The 21101-nt window shown below is 38.4% G+C and overlaps 1 protein-coding gene across 4 annotated transcripts in view; it reads left to right on the top strand.

Annotated features, from left to right (window-relative positions):
* The window catches only part of CNOT6 (CCR4-NOT transcription complex subunit 6), a 48532-nt gene extending 44452 nt beyond the window's left edge, over positions 1–4080 (top strand). For all 4 annotated transcript variants that reach the window (XM_043983613.1, XM_043983614.1, XM_043983612.1 and 1 more), the window contains exon 12: positions 25–4080. In XM_043983613.1, the coding sequence (XP_043839548.1) occupies positions 25–237 (213 nt within the window). In that variant the 3' untranslated portion in view covers positions 238–4080. The remainder of the gene's footprint in view (positions 1–24) is intronic.
* The last annotated feature ends 17021 nt before the right edge of the window (positions 4081–21101 follow it).

Raw genomic sequence — 21101 nt, 5'->3', positions numbered from 1 at the left:
GTTTTGTTTTTGTTTGTTTTTCAGGGTATAATTGACTACATCTTCTACTCTAAACCTCAGCTGAATATCCTAGGCATTCTTGGACCTCTGGATCACCATTGGCTAATAGAGAACAATATAAGCGGCTGTCCACACCCACTCATCCCTTCTGACCACTTCTCACTTTTTGCACAACTGGAGCTCTTACTACCCTTCTTGCCCCCAGTCAATGGTATCCACCTTCCTGGCAGGAGGTAGTCAAGTACATTGAGAGGGCAACCTCAATCTGATTTGTAAAATTGTAAAATCTGAATATAGAGGAGTGAGGTATAGCCAACAGGGATTTTTTTTCTTAAAGATGATCTGAATTTTAAATCTTGATTATTTGGTAAAGACATAGTAAAAGCCAGGTGCTATCAACAGAGAAAATTCTGAGCCCAATCTGCTTTGTATACTTTTAGACAGGGATTGGTGCATTCGCACCTGTCTTTAATTTGTTACAAGTAATCTTCCTATTTCTCCTATCCAGCATAATATTTTCATGCCTTGAAATAGGGAAATGTTTATACAGCATATTCTCTTTGCACAGAAATCTGTAGCACTACTTTCTGAGGCCAGTAGTAACATCCAGAGACCATTCTTCTGTACTTCACTCCCTCCTTTTTTCAGACTTGTTTGTAAAATATAGAATTTGAATTTAGCCTTTATGCTTGTATATGAACTACAGAAGACCTGATTTATGAGATTTTGTACTTTAAAAAAATCCGATTTGGAAATGATTGTATTGTAAACTAAGGCTAAATTTTTATTGGTTTCATGTGTTAGGCCAGCTTGTAAGTAAAAGAAGCTGCCACAGGCTTTCTCTGCTAAGGATTTGCACTGTTAGGGTTGTGTTGGCCCTCTTGAACTACTTTATTTTTAAATTGAGAACGTTCCTTTTTAAATCAAAATCTGTTTAAAGCTTAAGACATTAACTCTGACCAGAGATAACTTATCCATGCATTTCTGAATTGTATGAAAAACTTATGACTCCCAGGACAGATAAGCTAAGCAGTGAATGATCAGTAGACTTCTATGGGCTAATGTATGTACATTCTAATATTTTTAAATCTTTAACTTTTTTAAGTTAAGAAAAATTAGGGATGCTTATGTACAGCTTCTTAACTTTTGTTTAAAATACTACTTGTCCTATCTCCACTGTGCCTGCTCTTATTTGTTCTCAACAAGCACTGCCTGTGCATGCAGAGAGAATCTGTGCATCCTCTTTTATATTTTTAAAATACTGTTAACATTTGTGAAAATTTTATGAAAATGCTTTTGTAGAAGCTGTGGCATTTTTTCCTTTTGTGAAGCATTGAATATCACATATTTGAACATGTTCAGAATGTGGGTCCCCAATTCCTAGCTCACCAAACCCAAGCACTGCTCACAGAGAGTCATTGCACAGTGCTGCCTGTCACTCAAAATACTAGTATCATGTGAATTCTTTTCAGTTTCAGTGTGTTCCTGTCTCCAAAAAAGAGAATATCATTCCTTGGGAAAAAAAAGTAATGTTTTCTCATTTATGAAGCAGTGTAAATTAGATGTATATTCAGAACAGGTTCCTAAGACAATTCTTCAGATCATTTTAAAGTGACCAAGTCTTATTTTAGTGTCAAGCAAGACTTAAGTTATATCATATACTGTGTTTGTTGCTCATAGTGCCATTAGTAGTTTAGAGATGTAAAGCCAACTTTATCTTGAAAAACTTATAACTTATATTTTCTTTCCCCACTCTCTCATCTTTCAAAAATCAATTAAATGAATTCCAAAAGAGCTTGGTCTAACTGCTTTTGTTTCAACTGCAGGCAGGGAAGCAAAAGGGCACTGTATGAAAATTAATGGAAAAAATGCAGAATGCTGTGAGCATTTTTTAATACAGTGGATGAGTCATTGCCAATAATGACTTAAAATTTTATTATAAAATCTCTGCACTTAAATGTGCTTAACCATTTTAAGATAAAATTACATAGTATGTAAATTCTAATATTTTCACTTTAAATTTCTAAATTCTTGATCTTGAATTCTTGTCTGGGACCTGGTTTTTGTTTGAGGTGGGTTTTTTTGGTTTGGTTTTGGTTTTTTAAAGTTGTGCAGACATCAAACATGTCCAGTTTATAATCAGTACATTGAAATGCAGGTAGAATTGATGTAGTAGAGTCAGTGCATAACTTTTATGTTCTTTTTGGTTTTTGTTTTTTTGTAAAGTGTGAATAAAAGGTGTTTACTCATGTTTCCTTAACAATGTGTTGGTAATGTGCATCATGACAATTTCCAGTGAAGATGAGCTAGTTCAGCTCATCAAATTGAGTAAACTATTTTTCTGATAATCTGGATTATGTAATAATAAGTCCAGAAAGCTTTATGGCAGGTTTGGGGGAAGCACTTATTCATTTTGTATTTGTTAGTAGGGGATATTTTACTTTAATAGATGCTGGAGCTGGAGTGCACTTGTTAGATTCTTAAAGGTTTGAGCTTTACTCATTATGTTCACCTGTATTTGTTACTGTCTTAAATAGATTTGAATTTATGGCAGCAGAGTAAAATATTATGACCTGTTGTGTCTTGAAGATACTTGTTCTTGCCTAGACCAGACACATTGCAATCTTCAGGTCAGTTTAAACTGCTTTTCCACCTTTTAGATAGTGATAAATTGAATTGCGAGGATCTACTAATGGTTGACAGCTTCAAAGAAGAAATATTTTGAATCTAAAGGGGAAGAACAGTTACATCCAAACTGAACTGAGATGCCTTGTCAAGCAAGTTTTGTGTTAAAATATTTTCCTGTGTCATGAATCTAATTTCAACATCGTTTCCAACAAGCCGTACCCAAAAAGATGCAATAAAGTTCATATGTTTTCACAGTGCAGGTTTTTTTCTTCAAAAGCTCTATAACAAATATTAATTAAATGCAGTTTTGGTATTGCCATATCAGGCCTTCAGTGTTCTTGCTAAGCACATCATACAAATGTTCTTTAAAGTGGGGGGAGGGGGGAGGGGAAAGTGTAGGGTTGGAGTTTCCTCTCTTATAGGAAAACAGGTATTTGGGGCCATTAAATTCCATGCTGTAAAGTGTCTTGAAGCTCAGGACAGTCTGGAGTATCCATGGAGATTATTTATCCTTTGAGAAAATAATGTTCACCTAAATTAACTTGTGGCACAATTTAAACTAAAGCTGTGGAAAAATGAACTCATTGAAACTTTAAAAAACAAATAGTAACATTAATTAGGCAAAGAAGACCACTAGGAAATTTGTTGTTATCTTGTGCATCTCGGTGACATCCAGTAAGCCTTAGTTTGGCCTAATGCTTTTAAATCTAGGGAAATTATTCTCCTGAATGTTGGATTTTAAATTCACATTCAATTTTTTTTCTCAGATGCAAATTCTCAACAGATAGTTTTCAGTATTCTATTTTTAGCTATGTATGGTATGACTCTAAAGTAATATGGCTGGATTTCTATGAGCTACATAAAATCAGTCTCACTACATTAGAGTCCCACCTCTAATAAGGAAATAAACCACCCAAGACAAAATAATTTCTGTAATTTATTTTTAAAGCAATCCACCAAACTGTAACCTTCTTTTTATTATTCAAGCGACTGCTCCTGTAGGCATTTCTCACCCAGCCTAAAACAGTATTTTAGTATATGTTAACTTGGCAATGTTTTTTGGCTACATATATTTTAATAACACATAGATGTCTTGGTATGTTCAAGTAGTGTCTAAAATAGAATATCTAGTCTTTCTTCACAGTACTTCTGTATAATGTGTGATGCACTGGACTATCTCTTGTTTACCATTCATGTAACAGAAACCAGCACATTATCAGCACTAAGCTCAAAGAATGTTGCATTTGTCTAGGCAGCTCTTTAATAAGATTATTGGGAAACTGAATATGGTCTGATGGTAAACAAGGGCTTTTACTGTTCTCTTCAGTGGAACTTTCTTCTTGGTCAAATTGTAACTAGCTAGTATTATATTTATATACAGGGTCTTTTTTCTTTACCAATGTATTTTCCTACTCATAGCTGACCAATAAATTCATTATCTGTTTCAAACTATTTTTTACGTGTAATTTCTATAGTAATTGTGTAACAAGTATCAAGAACAATAAATATTGGTGTACTTTTGCATATTCATATGTGGAATGAAGGGGTTGGACTGGATGCCAGAGCTCTTCCAGTTCTGAATCTAAGACTTTATGATCTAAGGAACAAATCCTAAATCTTGTTATCCCCAGGACAGGACTGATCTCTTAAGTTCAAAGGCATTTGGTGAACACCAACCATGAAGCCATTTGACAAAGTGAACATTTGCAAGGGAAGGCTTGGGGCATGCAATATGTATATTTCAGATTTACCAAAGTTTGCTTTGGAGAACACTGGAGGTCTTCAGGCCTTTGGGCTAGATAATGACTTGTCAGTATTTTAGAAGGAATTCATGCTTTAGGTATAAACAAGATTAGATTACTCCTTGTAACTCTGAGTGAACGATATATTTTAGAGAACAGTCCTTTTAGACGTGGGATTTTTGTTTTTGTTTTTTAATATTACTGACCTCTGATAGAGCAAAAGTGCTCAAGTCATCCTGTTGGGAAGAATGTGGTCATTGCATATTTAACAGATACCCTTAGTTATGCATTTGTGCCCTTCCAGCAGGATTGAAAGTAACAAAATATGTGATTAATATTTGCTCTCAAACATAATGTAGGTGTAGTGGTTAGGATAGATTCTTCCACCAACATTTGACATCCCATAATATATTTTGTGTTGTGAAAAAGGTTTTGAACATGTTTGTGCCATCCCAACCACAATCATTTGTTTTTGTTTTTATTTTGGGGGGGGATGAGGCAGTTGGGGTTAAGTGACTTGCCTAGGATCACACAGCTATCAAGTGTCAAGTGTCTGAGGCTGGATTTGAACTTAGGTCCTCCTGAATCCAGGGCAGGTGCTTTATACACTGCGCCACCTAGCTACCCCCCAACCACAATCATTTGGAAGGAGACAAAAAATTATTTTTCCATCTTCTTCCAATAATGGAAATGATGCATTTTTTTATAGACCTGCTTTATGTGCTTTAAAAAAAATAACCATTTATATAAATAAAATATTTACTCATATTAGGAGATAATTCAAATAAAGTGGATGTTTGCCAAAGCATTCGATTTTGTCTTGGCAATGTACTCAGCCTTAAAGAGTAAGGATTTCATTTATTATTTTCTGCATGGGAAAAGTGTCTTTTCTGCTTCAATATTTGAAGTAGCATTAGTATAAAGAATTATTAAGGCAATGGTAGCCATGTAATTTTTTCAGGTATTTATATATTTTTGTTTTGCTTTGTTTTCATCTTTATAGAATATACTTGGCACCAAGTTTTCACAGGAAGGCTATTGAGTGCTATAGGCTACCATGCTAATAAAACAAAAATTTTTGGTAGCGTGATTGATTTATATGAGGAGTCATGGACTTAAGGTGAATTTCCATTTTTTTTTTGTAGACATGATTTGTTCATAGGCTTATTATGAATGCTGAATTTCATAATATTGACTTGGCAGCATTTTACAATTTTAAACATGTTTAAATTCACTTTAGTCATTGACTCTTGTTATGCTGGCTGAAAATTAGTTTTATAAATCTTACAAGGATTGGATCCATTTCATTAAGTTAAAAAAACAAACAAAAACAAACCAATGTAGTATGTTATTCGAAGATTTTCAGACCTGAGTTCTAATTTTGCCTCTGCCACTAACTCATGAGGTGGCATAAGCAAATCATCCATGAAATGAAAAGGTTAGGCTTTATTATCTCTAAGGGCTCTTATATTCTAAAAGTCTGAATCAATATCTGAATTTTATAAATATAAATTGTAAGCTAAACATTCACATAGGTAAGTTTAGAAAATCAAATAATAAGAAATCATAAACAAGAATTACAATAACAATTATATAGCCTTTACAAATACTTTCTTCATAGTAATCCTGTGAGGTAGATAGTGATTGCTTCCTAAATGCTTTCCTCATACCTCTGTAAAACAGGTATCAGAAGCTGCCTCCTAGCTATTGTCTCTCATCTTCCTTTTTTTTTTTTTTTCACTATGAGAAACAGTAGGACTAGGATTTGAATTCAGATTTGACTCTGAATCTAGTTCTTTCTCCTGCATACAGCCTGCCTGCCTAGAGTGGGACATTTTGAAGAATTTTGTGGTATTTTTTTTCAACCTTTGTAGCTCGGTAAAAACCAACCCCAAACTGATCCATGTACCCTATTTAGCATTTTAAAATAAATGACTACCAAACGGTCAAATGTTCCCCACCACCACCCTTTTTTTTGGTCATTTTTTAAATTATAAAAGTATTTTATTATTTTCCAGTTACATGTAGAGATAGTTTTCAACATTTGTTTTTATAAGGTTTCTAATTTCAAATTTTTCTCCCTCCCCTCCCCAAGACAGCAGGTAATTCAATATAGGTTATATATGTACAATAACATTAAACATTTCTGCATTAGTCATGTTATAAGAGAAGAATCAGAGCAAAAAGGAAAAACCTTAAAAAAGAAAACCATTAGCACCAAAAACAAAAGAAATAGTATGGTTCAATCCGCATCCATATTCCACAGTTCTTTTTTTTTTTTTTTCTGGATTTGGAGAGCCTTTTCCATCATGAGTCCTTTGGAACTCTCTTGTACCATTGTATTGATGAGAAGAATCTAGTCTATCACAGTTGATCAACACATAATGTTGATGATACTATGTACAATGTTCTTCTGGTTCTGCTCATCTCACTCATCATCAGTTCTTGCAAGTCCTTCCAGGTTTCTCTGAACTCCTCCTGCTCATCATTTCTTACAGCACAATAGAATTCCATTACATTCATATACCACAACTTGTTCAGCCATTCCCCAGTTGATGGGCAGCCCCTCAATTTCCAATTCCTTGTCATCACAAAAAAGAGCAGCTATAAATATTTTTGTACATCACCCTTTTTTAGGAGGCATTTTTTTTTTGGTTAGAATCTGAAATAGTTCAGAATTGTTTCAAATTTCTTTAATCACTCAAACCTAATAGCTTCTCAAATACACCTGCCAATTGTATGAATTGCTAGATTCATTCAGACATTATGGTGGACCAGGCAGCAAGGAATTCCTGAGGTAGTATTTTGAAGTTTTTGTAGGGTCTTGATCATGATCCTACCTTACCACCTGGCTAGCAAAAGTGAGCTAGATTGGCATACTGCTGATTCAGTCAGTGCTGCTGCCTAATTATAACCCAGCGACTCACCTACCACTTTCTGTCAAGAACAGAAGTCTTGGACTAACCTGTATTTGAGATTGACATATATGTAACAATATAAATATTAAGTGCCTACTGAGGATAGAGCACTGTGTTTGCTGTCAGGGACGAAGCAAAATTTAGATGATACACAGTCCCTGTCACCAAGGAGGAAGGCCTTTCAGTCTTTCTATTGATACTTAAAGCCATTTAGAATAATCTATGAGTTGTACTGTCTTCAAATCTGTGTCATTAAAGTGTTGTCCCCAGGCAGGGTTTCAGAGACTGGTTTGGGAAAGGGAGATAGGCTAGTCAGTCAGACATAAGTTTGCTAAATCATTGACATCAAGGAACATCAGTGTTTGAACATGATCAACTGAACAACCAGGTAGCTTGTATTATATATGTCCTAACTTTCATCCTATTGCACCATTATGATTTTTAAAACCATTTTTAGGGTTCACTGTACTGGCTTCCTTTAATGTCCAAGAATGTAGAGAAGATGTCCCTTGGTTTATACTTTTTGATGAAGGATTTAGAACTAAAGAAATATATAAATAGCTAAGAGAGTGAAGTTTCAGTAGCCAGAGGTCAATTGTGAATGGGGGGAGAGTTGGTGTACTGGGCAAGCAGGTGCTGTTTCCTTCATCTGTTTAGCTTTGGATTACAGTATTTTAATAGAAAATAGCTGGGAGCAACTATTTGAAAGAAAATGTGTTTAGGTCTTAATATAGAAAACCTTCCAAAACACTGGTTTCTTAGAATAGATGTAAAAAGAAGTGGAAGGGGAGATTAAATGGTTTGAGAAATACTGAAAATTCATTTAAATGGTTAAATGACACAATTCTATCTTCCTCTTTCATAGGGCTCTTAAATATATTTATTGTGAATTCTCATTGTGGTGGATCTCCGGGGCTTAAACTAACTGCTCTTTTCAGGTACATTAATTCAGATCTAAAAGATAGCTTAGTTAGTATAAAGAGAAGTATATTAGTGAATGTGTTTAAAATAATAAGAATTAGGGAATGGATATGCATCTTGTACAGACAAAATGTTATTCATGCCATTTTTCTTCCCATCCTTGTCTGCCCATATGACCCTGATACACAGGGTATTTTTTTCTTTACCATTTACTATATTACTACTCATAGCCAACCAATAAATCTGTTTCAAACTTTTTTCAGTGTAATTTCTGTAGCAACTGTGTAGCATTAAGATTTGAAAATATATTAGCCTGTTTTCCCATCTGTAAAGTGAGAGAGTTAGACTAGATGTGGCCTCTTGAAGATTATCCAGCTCTATATCTATAACCTATGATCCTTGTCAGAAAATACTGTTGTCAAGGCAGTGGCAAAGATTATATTTGTCCATTTGAGAAGTGCCCCTACAAAGACATTGTTCTGCTGTTCTTCAAGTTTCCCAAAGACTCAATAGTTCTCTTTTTGTTTTGTTTTGTTTTTACTTTTCTTTTTTTTCTTTTAAAATTTTATTTATTTATTTAAAGTTTTGAGTTGCTAATTCCATCCTTCTCTTATTCCCTGCCCGCCCCCCCCCCCAACCAGGTTGCAAGCAATCAGTGTAGGTTATACATGTGCAATTATGTAAAACATTACCATATTAGTCATTTTACATAAAAAGACTAAAAAAAAAAGAGAAAGCACAAAATATCATGCCTCAGTCTGTGTTCAATTAATATCAGTTCTTTCTCTGGAGGAGGATAGTATGCTTCATCATTAGTCCTTTGGGATTGTCTTGGATCATTGTATTGCTGAGAGTAGTTAAGTCATTCACAATTGCTCATAGAGTTATAATGCTGTCACTGTGCACAACGTTATCCTGGTTCTGCTCACGTCACTATATATAAGTTCATATGAGTCTTTCCAGGCTTTTCTGAAATCATCCTGCTTGTAATTTCTTATAGGACAACAATATTCCATTACAATCATATACCACAGCTTGTCCAGTCATTCCCCAATTGATGGACATTCCTTTGATTTCCAATTCTTAGCCACCACAAAGAGTTGTTATAAATATTTTTTGTATAAGTTTTTCCTTTTCTCTTTTTCACAGTTACTATTGTTAACTTTCCCTCCATCCCTTTCCCATGATATTTACTCTATTATCTATCTTCTTTCACCCTATCCCTCCTCAAAAGGGATTTGCTTCTGACTGCCCCCTCCCCCAATCTGCCCTCCTTTCTTTTACCCCTCCCTTCTTATCCCCCTCCCCTCCTACTTTCCTGCAGGGTTAGATAGATTACGCCAACCAATTGAATGTGTATGTTATTCACTCCTTAAGCCAACTCAGATGAGATTAAGGTCTTTGAGCCAATTCTGATGAGTGTAAGGTTCATTCACTACCCTGCTCCTCCCCCATCTGTCCACCTACTCCATAAGCCCTTTCCTGTTTCTTTCATGTGGGATTTCACCCCCATTCTTCCTCTCCCCTTCCCCCTCCCCCAGTGCATTCCTCTCACCCCTCAATTTTACCCTAAAGATATCACCATGGGTCAGCTAGATGACATAGTGGACAAAGCACCCACCCTGGACCCAGGAGGACCTATGTCCAAATCTGGCCTCTGACACAAGACACCCACTGCATGACCCCAGGCATGTTACCCAACTCACACCACCCCACAAAAAAAGATAAAAAATAAATATTTTACAGATATCATCCCTTCATAATGAATTTCCACTTGTACTCTCTGTCTAAATGTATTTCTATCATCTGCCCTAATACTAAGAAAGTTCTTATGAGTTAGATTCCCATGTAGGAATGTAAACAGTTTAACCTTTTAACATCCCTCTTTTTTTTTTTTTTTTTTTTTGGTGAGGCAGTTGGGGTTAAGTGGCTTGCCCAGGGTCACACAGCCAGTAAGTGTTAAGTGTCTGAGATCAGATTTGAACTCAGGTCCTCCTGACTCCAGGGCCAATGCTCTATCCATTGTGCTATCTAGCTTCCCCTTTAACATCCCTCTTAATTATTTTTCCTGTTTACCTTTTTATGCTTCTTTAGGGTCTTGTATTTGAAAGTCATATTTTCTGTTCAGTTCATGTCTTTTCATCATGAATCATTGAAGTCCCATTTTCCCCCTGAAAGATTATACTCAGTTTTGCTGGATAGGTGATTTTTGGTTGTTATCCCAATTCCTTTTCCCTCTGGAATATCATATTCCATGCTCTCCGATCCTTTAATGTAGAAGCTGCTAGATCTTGTGCTATCCTGACTATGGCTCCACAGTACTTGAATTGTTTCTTTTTGGCTGCTTGCAATATTTTCTCCTTGACCTGGGAGCTCTGGAATTTGGCTATAACATTCCTGGGAGTTTTCATTTTGAGATCTCTTTCAGGAAGTGATTGGTGGATTCCTTCAATTTCTATTTTACCTGCTGCTTGTAGAATATCAGGGAAATTTTTCCTGACAATTTCCTGGAACATGATGTCTAAGCTCTTTTTTTGATCATGGTTTTCAGGTAGTCCAATAATTTTCAAATTATCTCTATTGTATTGCTGAGAGTAGTTAAGTCATTCACAATTGCTATTTTCCAGGTCAGCTGTTTTTTCCAAGGAGATATTTCATATTGCTCTCTACTTTATTCATTTGGGTTTGTTTTATTGTGTCTTGATTTCTCATAAAGTCATTAGCTTCTATTTGCTCAATCCTAATTTTTAAGGAATGATTTTCTTCAGAGAGATTTTGTACCTCCTTTTCCATTTGGCCAATTTGTCTTTTCAAGCTGTTGACTTTTTTTTCCATGACCCTTCTGCATCACTCTTATTTATCTTTCCATTTTTTCCTCTACCTCTCTTATTTTATCTTCAAAGTCTTTTTTGAGCACCTCTATTGCCTAAGACCAATTCGTATTTTTCTTGGAAGCTTTGGATATAGGAGACCTGATGTTGCTATTCTCTTCTGAGGGTGTACCTCAATCTTCCTTGTCAATAAAGAAACTTTCTATGGTCCTCACCTTTCTGTCTGCTCTTCTTCCCTATCTTTTACTTGACTTTTAACTCCTTAAAGTGGGGCACTGTTTCCAGGCTGCACTGTCCCAAGCTTCAGGGCGTCCCAGTGGTATGATTTAAGGAGAGGCAGGTTCTTCACTTGCCTGGCCTGTTTGGTGGTCTGTAGATAACCCCAGGCCAACTTGCTAATTAACCAGACAGCAAAACTTTGTGTGCTGTGGTTTTTAGCTCCAACAAGCCTGCACCCCTCCCCAACCTGGGCCACCTCCATTCAAGCCTACTTCATTGTTCCTAGCAGGGGTGAAAACCCCAAGTTCCACCTCAGTGCCAGCAGAGACCCCTGTATTTTTCCCCCAGCCAACCACTCAGCCCTCTAACCAGACCATGAGCTTAGTTCCAAATGACATTGGCACTGCAGCTGATTCAGAGGCTCTGGGGGTCTCTTTCCCTGGCTCAGCCTGCCTGGGACTGGATCTGTGTCAGTGTGACTGTGGGGTTGAGTTCCACTCCTGCCCTGGCACAGCAGTCGCCTCCTGCCAACCTCCTAAGCCGTCTTTGGCTGGAAAATGATCACAGCCCATTCTTTTGTGGGTTTTGCTGCTCCAGGAATTGTCCTATGGCATTATTTGGAGGTTTGTTTGGAGTGATCATGTAATGAGTTCTGAGAGCTTACTGCCTTTCCTCTGCCATCTTGGCTCTGCCCCCCTCCTTGTTTTACTTTTTTTGAGGGGCAATGAGGGTTAAGTGACTTGCCCTGGGTCACACAGCTATTAAGTGTCAAGTGTCTGAGGCCAGATTTGAACTCAGGTCCTTCTGAATCTAGAGCCAGCACTTAATCCACTGTGCCACCTAGCTGCTCCCCCAATAGTTCTCTTTTCTACAAATGCTAAAGCATGGTATTTATAGCCCTCCGTCTTTAGGCCACAAATTACTTTTCTAATCCAAATTCCTACTATTCTACATCCACCTTCTATGCTGGTAGTTATCAAAGGGTGTGCCTGGGCATAGTAAATTCTGTCCAGGTGTGCCATGAATTGTAATAGGATTTACACTTGCAATCACATGCCCATGAGATAGGAATATGCTACAGTTCATCACAACAAGGAATAATACTGTGCTGTGAGCAAAAAGTTTAAGCAAACAATATCACAGCTTGATATTTTAGCTCTGCTAAAGTAGTGCCTTCACTCCTACTCGACCTGAAATGCCTTACCTCTTGCCTTCACCCCCATATAAAAATCTTACCCATCTCAGATGTGATGCCTTCCCTAATCCTCCCTTTACCCTTTACAGGAGTGACTTAACCTCCCTTTGACTTTCATAAGTATGTTCTTTCTCCTTTTATGCATATGTATGCAACTAGCTGGCAAATCTATATCTCCACCCCCAACTTCCTCCTAGAAAGCCTGTCCTTGATCTATTTATTGTCTGTCTATTTGTAGAAATGTATCTATATATGGAAATCTCTACTTGGATGTTCCCCTGTCATTTTTTTTTTTTTTTAGCGAGGCAATTGGGGTTAAGTGACTTGCCCAGGGTCACACAGCTAGTAAGTGTTAAGTGTCTGAGACCAGATTTGAACTCAGGTCCTCCTGACTCCAGGGCTGGTGCTTTATCCACTGTACCACCTAGCTGCCCCGTTCCCCTGTCATCTTAAACTTCACAAGTCCAAAACAAAGCTTTTTTATCTTTCCTACAATACCTGCTTCTCCCCTCAACTTGTCTATTTCAATGTATAGCAACACCATCCTTATGGTCATCCAGATCCATTACATCAGGTATCTGTAACTCATCTTTGTAACTCTCCCTCCCAATGCAATACATTGCTAAGTTCTATTGAGTTCCACTTTGATAATATCTCCCACATCCATTTCTTTTCTATTCCAGGTATAACCATCTTGGTTCAGGTTTCTATCCTAGTCTAGACCAGTGGTCTTGAAATTGTTTTGATCATGTACTCCTATAGGTAAAAAACCCTCCAAAACTATCTCACCATATATACTTATAAATTATATACATATAATAATTATGTACAATGCAAAACAAAAATAGAAATGTTAAAAGGATGAGATAAATGTGTCATAACATTTGATCCTGGAGTCAGTAGAGAGCTACTGGACTTGACTAGAGACGTGATCTGGTCAGACTTGAGTTTGAAGAAAGTCAGCTGTGTGAAGGAAGACTGAGAGAAATAAGATACTTGAGACAGAGTCCAATTAGGCTATTGCAGTAGTCCAGGTGAGAAGAAATGAGGGTCTGAATGAGAATGGTGGCTGTGTGAATAGAAAGGAGACAGATGGTAAAGATGAGAAGCTAGAAATTATAAGATTAGCTAATTGATTGAATATGTAGAATGAGGGAGAATAAAAGAATCAACAATTGCACCAAGGTGGTGAATCTGGGTTACTAGAAGGATGGTGGTGCCTTGAGAGTAATAGAGAAATTTGAAAAAGGGTTGTATTTAGGGGTAAAGGTAATGTAATAAGATTTGAAATGCTGAGCATGAGGCATCCATACCTACCTGTCCTGAACCCATCTCATCCCAAATGAGAAAGAATAAGGGGAGCTCTTATTCATCATTTATGTCTCCGGGGGTCAGAGGTTTGTAACTTTTCCCCATGGTAGCTACACAACTGCTGTTCTGGGAGTTTGGGTGATCATGGATTAAAACTGCTATGAGTTCCAACACCTGGCTTAGGAGGAGGGAAATTGGTAGCTTGCAAAGCCAAGGGAATTCATGGAATTGGTGAGGGGGAAGATTGTATGTGGGTAGGTGTGATGATGTCAGACCACCTTTATTGTGGGGAGGGTGGGATAAAAAACATTTTCCCACCATCCATTTGTTTGATCAAACACCCCTTGGGGTTAGGGCAAAGTCCCACTTTGGAGACCACTGGCCTAGACGATTACAAAAGCCCTCTGATCCTCCAGCTTTGTCCATTCCCTCCAATTCATCTTTCATACCTTTCCCATAATGCTTCCTCATGCACCATTCTGACCGTGTCACTCAAGAACTTTTTGTTGTTCTCCATTCATTGTCTATTGAATAAAGTATAAATAACTGATCCTGATTTTCAAAGCCCTCCACAATCTAGCTCCAAAGCTTCCTAGCCTTGCTTCATTATTGCTGTTTAGCAGGCAAACTTCACTATTCTCTCATTGCCTGTCTCTTCCTGCTCTCCTGTCTCCTAGCCTTAACTCGCACTATCCTTCATGCTTAGAATGGACTTACCAGCCCTCTGTTTGTGTTTCCATCTGTTGAAATCCCTCCCTTCCTTGCAGGCCCGACTCAGGCACCACCTTTGTCATTGCTCTTTCCTTAACGCTGTGTTGAAGGTACTCCCTCACCTCCAATCTCTTCTAGGACATAGGACCTCTCCTTTGTACTTCTCACTTTCCCTTTTGGCTCAGTTATTTAGGTGCATGTCCTTTCTCCTTATTAAACTGAATGTCCAATCTATAAAAGTAGGCCTATATCATAGCAATTTTGGTATCCCCAGAACCTCGAAGATAATAAGATTAATAATAAATGTTTAAATTCTCATTATATTATGTTGCTTCCTACATCTTTTGAGGTGCCCCTGTGTCTTTCTAGCTTCCTGAAAAGCAGGAAACCTTAATTTAAGCAAACATAATTGCCCTGAGGTGGTCATTTGAGACAACTCCCCACACACAAACATCCCTACCCCCTGTTATTAAAAAGTAAGAAAGTGTTGCTCCTTATTTTGAAAGGAAAACTTCCCAGTGAAATGATTGGAATGATGCCACCTACTGGAGACTTGCTGTGGGAAAGCTCCACCATGAGGAAAATGCCTCAGAGGTATTGTAGCTTTTCCTTGGCGTCAGGAAATGACGTTTGCTCATGGGGGCTGTCTATCAAGGCTACCAGCCAATCAACTTGAGGAGCCTCCTATGATCTGGGAGGAGACAGGAAGGAGGAAAGGGAGCCTGCGCGGAGAGCTCTGGGGCTTTTTGGGTTCCTGACTGGATGGTGGTGGCGGCAGAGGACTTCACAGGAAACTTGAGGAAAGATAGGAATGCCAGGCTGTTGGAATTCTGTTCTCAATCTTTTTCTTTCTATTTTCCAATAAACCCTTAAAAACCTAAACTTGTTTTATCAGTGATTTTAGTCAGTTTCCCCCAAAACTGGGGGAACAGATTAGAATCCACATTTAGAATCTTAAATTACACACCAGGGAATAAGCAATTGACAGTATCAAACCTGTGGAAGAGAAGGTTGAGAGAGTCTTCATAGTAGCTTTCACAAAGATACAGAATAATAGTGACCAAGGAAAGGCTGGTCAATAGCAGGGTAACTTCATATGTTAATACTTCACATTTCTGAAGCACTTTAAGGTTTCCTAACAATCCTATAAGGTAAGTGTCATCAATAATACATGGTGTCCCCAAAATCTAAATGCAGCTTTAAACTCTGGTAGCTTAAAATACAAAGTGTCCCGAAAGTCTTAGTGCAGTTTTAAGTGGCTTAGACCTGAAATAAGACTTTTTGGGACACCCTGTATTCACCCTCAGTAGAATCAACTTTCTTAGCGGGAAGGAGGAGAGAGGGGGAATCTTTTTGTGTGTGTGTTTGTTTTTTATCCCCAACACCTTCCACAATGCTTGTGCACATAGTAAGCCCTTAATACACACTTGTCAAATTAAATTTAACAGATGAGAAAACACATCTAGAAAAGTGAAGTGACTTTAAAATATATAAAGAACTTTGTCCAATCTATAAGAATATGAGTCACTCCTCAATTGACAAATAGTCAAATGATATGAACAGGCAGCTTTCTGATGAAGAAATGAAAACAATTTATAGTTATATGAAAAAATGCTCTAAATCATGACTGATCAGAGAAATGCAAATTAAAGCAACTTTGCGATAATCATCTTATACCTACCAGACTGGCTAAAATGATAGAAGGGGAAACTGACAAATGTTGGAAGGGACATGGAAAAATTGGGACATTAATTCATTGTTGGTGGAATTGTGAACTGATTCAACCATTTCGGAGCGTAATCTGGAATTATGTGGAAAGAGTTATTAAACTATCTATATATACCCTTTGACCTAGCAATACCACTACTTGGTTTATTTCTGAAGATAATGAGGGGAAAAAGAAAAGAATCCATATGTTCTAAAATGTTCATAGAATCTTTCTTTGTGGTGGCAAAGACTAGAGATTGCATGGATGCCTATCAATTGGGAAGTGACTGAATAAATTATGGTATATGATTAGATGGGATACTATTATGCTATAAGCAATGATGAGCTCAATGATTTTTTAAAAACATGGAAAGGCTTGCATGAAATAATGAAAAGTGAAATGAGCAGAACCAAGAGAACATTGTATACCATAACAGCAATATTGTTCTAAGAATGACTTTGAGCAAATAAGTTATTATATCATGACTATTATAAATACCCAAATTAACTATAAAAGACATATGAAGATGCTGTCTGCATCCAGAGAAAGAACTGATAAATAGAAGTATGTATAGAATAATTTTACATACACATATACACATACATTTGTGTCTAATGGTAGCCATCTCTAGGGAAAGGGGTGGAGGTGGAGGGATGGAAGAAAAAAAATGTACATGATTTTTTTTTGGATATTTGAAAGAAATAGTGGATTGAGCTTAGTAGATTTGCAGTTTCATGTGCAATAATTTAAAAAATTGTACTATGTTAATGGAATTGCTTGCTTTATTCAATAAATGAAAAATAAAAACAAAAAATAAATAAACAAATAAATGAAGTGACTTCCTGACAGTCATGCAACTAATAAGAGCCAGGATTTGAACCCAGCTCCTTGAACACCCAAGTCTAGAACTCCTTTCGGTAACGTCATGCTGTTGACCTGAACTAAAGTGTGGCTATCTAAACCTTGAGTTAAAACTGGAAAATTTAGAGAATCTGAGTTGGGCCCTTTAGCTCATCTGCCAGCTTCTGCTTGGGCACCTCACCAGCTCACAGTTCATTCTGGTTTCAGAAGCAAGAACTAAGGAATGAGCTCTGAGTGTTGGGATATTCTTCCTTATATCAAGCCAGTGGGATCTGATTGCTCCTTAGGCATATGGGCTTCTTGCTTTCAATTCTTGTTTTCATTTTCAAGGTAAAAAAAATCAGATCATTTGACCTCTCAACTGAATTTGCTCCTTGTTTCGGGAGCTCTGACCCACCCCATTTTTTATAATCAGTGAAAATTTCTTCATCCAAATTACAGTTCCAATTATGTGGACAGGCACTCCTTTGCGGGGGAGGAGGAGGAGGAGAGGTAGGGGGAGGAGGAGGGGAAGGAGAAGGGGGAGGGGGAGGGGGAGGAGGAGAAGAAGAAAGAAGAAGAGAATGAAGAAGGAAGAGGGGAGAGAAAGAGAGAGAAAGAGAGAGAAAGGGAAAGAAGGAATGCTTAGAGAAGACTTGAGCCAGAGAGTTGTAGTAAGACATGGTAATTGGGGCACTTTGGCTAAACAACTATCTTTGGCATTGGGGCTGCAGTTTATGTCCCATAATATACTTATTATTATTTTTTTTTTTGCAGGGCAATGAGGGTTAAGTGACTTGCCCAGGGTCTCACAGCTAGTAAGTGTCAAGTGTCTGAGGTTGGATTTGAACTCAGGTCCTCCTGAATCCAGGGCCGGTGCTTTATCCACTGCGCCACCTAGCTTCCCCCCATCATATTCAACTCAATATACATTGAGAGTGTAAAAGTGCATAGGGGAGGACCAAGCTGTTTCCCATAAATGAGCTTGTCCCTTTCTTCTTACACAGTTCTGTAAGTGTGTCCTCCAGGACTGTTCAAATTTAAGAACTTTGTTATCTGGAAAATTTTATGTGCTATTCCTCCAGATTATCATCTATAATGAGGGATTTTGCAAACAGCAGTGTTGTCTGTCACCCTAAAGGTCTATGTATGTCTGTGTAGCCCGTCCTTTTTGTCTACTATATTTCCAGGGCTCCTGTAGATCTTTTGTCAAACCATTTCCCTGGATTTTGCTTATGTTTGGTTCTGGGCCACTTTATTCTGTTTTATTTTAGCAGTGACTTGATAAGGCCTAGATGACATGCTCATTGACTTTACAGATGCTAAGCTCGAAGAGCTGCTTCTTCCTGATGAGGCTGTCATGATCCAAAATAATCTTGTAGGCCAAAAACATTGGGCTGAAGCTAAGAAGATGGAATTTAAATAAATGTGATTTCTCAAACATGGGTTCAAAATAATCACCCTCAAGAGCACAAGATGGGGAGCATGGCTGTGAATAGGTTTCTCTGGAGAAGATCCAGTCTTTTAATGGCTAACAAATTCAGTAGATGTTTAACAAGGTGTGACAGTGACCAAAAAAGCTGCATTAAGAGACACTGGCCAGTGTCTCTGCCCTACTCAGACAGTTTCTAAAGTAGTACGTTAAGTTCTATGTGTCACATTTTAGGGAGGACACTGATAAACTGTAGTGTGTCCAGAAGGCAATTAGGATGGTGAAGGATCTCAAAGTCGTGCTGTATGAGAACTGGTTGAAGGAACTTGTTATTGTTGTTATTCAGTTGTGTCTGATTCTTGGTGACCCCTTTTGGGATTTTTTTGGTAAAAATATTAGCCTGGAATGGTTTGCCATTTCCTTCTCCAGCTCATTTTACAGATAAGGAAACTGAGGCAAACAGGGGGAGGTGACTTGCCCAAGGTCATACAGCTAGTATGTGTCTGAGGGAAGGTTTGGAGTCTTCCTGACTCCAGGCTCTGGTGCTCTATCCACTGTGCCACCTTGCTGCCCTGTTGAAGGAACTAGGGATAGAGAAGACATCCTAACTGTCAAATATTTGAAGGGCTGTCATGTAGAATAAAGTCCTGGGAATAGTAAAGAAACACAAACCTCTATTCTCAAAGCTCTTACATTCTAAGAAGACAACCATGAAATAGGAGTAGAAGTTGCAAAGAGGCAGATTTTGGCTTGATGTCAAGGGGGAAAAAATCTTTACAATTAGTTATCCCAAAGTAAGATGAGCTGCCTTGGGAGGTTGTAGGTTTTTTAAGCAGAGGCTGGATGACAGCTTCTCAAGTGTTGTAGAGGGGATTCTTGTTCAGGTATGAATTTGAGTACATGACCTCTGAGCTCCTTTCCGGGTCTGATATTCTATGATTTTAATGTGTATGAATATTTAGGAAACTGACTGCAAACACCAGACAGAACTGCAGATGGGGCTGAGGGGTTTGGCTCCCCCTTCAGCCACCAGGTGGCAGGCTATGCAAAGGTAAAGATACTGGAATCAAGAAAAGATGTATCTGTTTCTGATCCCTCCCATGCTCCTCCCTAAAAAAAGTCCCTGTCCTGTCTAGTACACCCAGCCACTCTAATCGACAGAATTCACTCCTGTTGTTGTTCAGTTGTTTCATCCATGTCTGACTCTTCATGACACCACGTGGTGCTTATCCAAAGATCCTGGAGTGGTTTCCCATTTCATTCTCCAGCTCATTTTACAGATGAAGAAACTGAGGCAAACAGGGGTAAGGGTCCTACCAAGTTCCCACAGTTAGTAAGTGTCTGAGGCCAGATTTGAACTCAGGAAGATCTACTGCACCACCTAGAAGTCACCCCTAGATTGTGCCCAAAGCAGAAAGTCCCAGGGGACAGAGGGATGACCTGTTCCAGGGAATGTCAGAGGCTAAGTTCTCTATTTACCTCCTCTCCAACTCTCCAAGGAGAGTACCTCAGGGACCCCCAGCTGCACCATGCCTTTCAAGTCCTGTTCCCAGGGGCAAAGTACAAAGACCCTACCCCTTTGCATCCTATCTTCCCGGCCCTAGAAATTCTAAGCTAAGTGGTCAGAGCCAGTCTCATATTTCTCTTCTTGACCTATTGCCAACCCAGTCTTCCATCAAGGTCCCTTTTCTCCAAACACCTCTATTGCCCATGGACTAATAGTTGGCCTGAGTGGGCAGCATTAAAACTGCCCTTTATAGTATCCCTGACAAGTGGTCATCCAACCTCTGCTTAAAGACCTCCCTAGTGATTTCTACCTCACAAGGCTGCTTGTTTAATGTTGGGCAGCTGTCATTGTTAGAAACAGAGTATAACTATCCTCTTGCTTCCAAAAAACTGGTCTGAAAGTGTGTAGGACCCTAGAAATGGTTCTAGACTATCTCAGAACCTCCTGCCTAAGGCCGGCCTTGCCCTAAGAGGTAGAAGTGGAGCCCTCTGGCGTCACGTTGCTGGTCTTGTCTGAATGCCACATATCGAGACACTACCCAGAGCCAAAAGAAGGATCAGACATTAGTGAACTTTCCCTCAAGTTAACATTTCAGTGATAAAAGTCTCTCCTTTGTTCCCCATATTGGTGATAGCTTCTGGCACTGGCCTGCCTAGCTAACTTAGCCACTGGGAAACTGTCTGTGTTCTCAAGAAGCTTTTGTTTCCACTGAGGTAGAATGTGAGGTATCTGTGCACATCCCGTAAAGCAGAACAAAGTCATTTGGGCAAGTGTAGCACTGACATGTGGGAGAGCAGGGAAGGGAAGAGGAACGAACGTTTATTAAGTTCCTATCATGTGTCAGGCTCTGTGCTAAGTGCTAGACAAATTAATATTTGTAGAGTATGTCATCTGATCCTATTTTGATCAGGAAAGGCTGTAGGTAAGAGGTGGTGTTTGAGCTGAGTTTTTAGGTGGCACAGTGGATAGAGTGCCAGGCCTACTGTCAGGAAGAGGAGTTCAAATCTGGCCTCAGACACTTACTAGCTGTGTGACCCTGGGCAAGTCACTTAACCCTGTTGGTCTCAGTTTCCTCCTCTGTAAAATGAGCTAGAGAAGGAAATGGCAAAACCACTCCAGGATCTCTTCCAAGAAAACC

Source organism: Dromiciops gliroides, chromosome 2 (assembly GCF_019393635.1).
Source record: "Dromiciops gliroides isolate mDroGli1 chromosome 2, mDroGli1.pri, whole genome shotgun sequence".
Lineage (NCBI taxonomy): Eukaryota > Metazoa > Chordata > Mammalia > Microbiotheria > Microbiotheriidae > Dromiciops > Dromiciops gliroides.
Note: the sequence above shows the minus strand (reverse complement) of the source record. Positions and strands in the feature narration are given on the sequence as shown.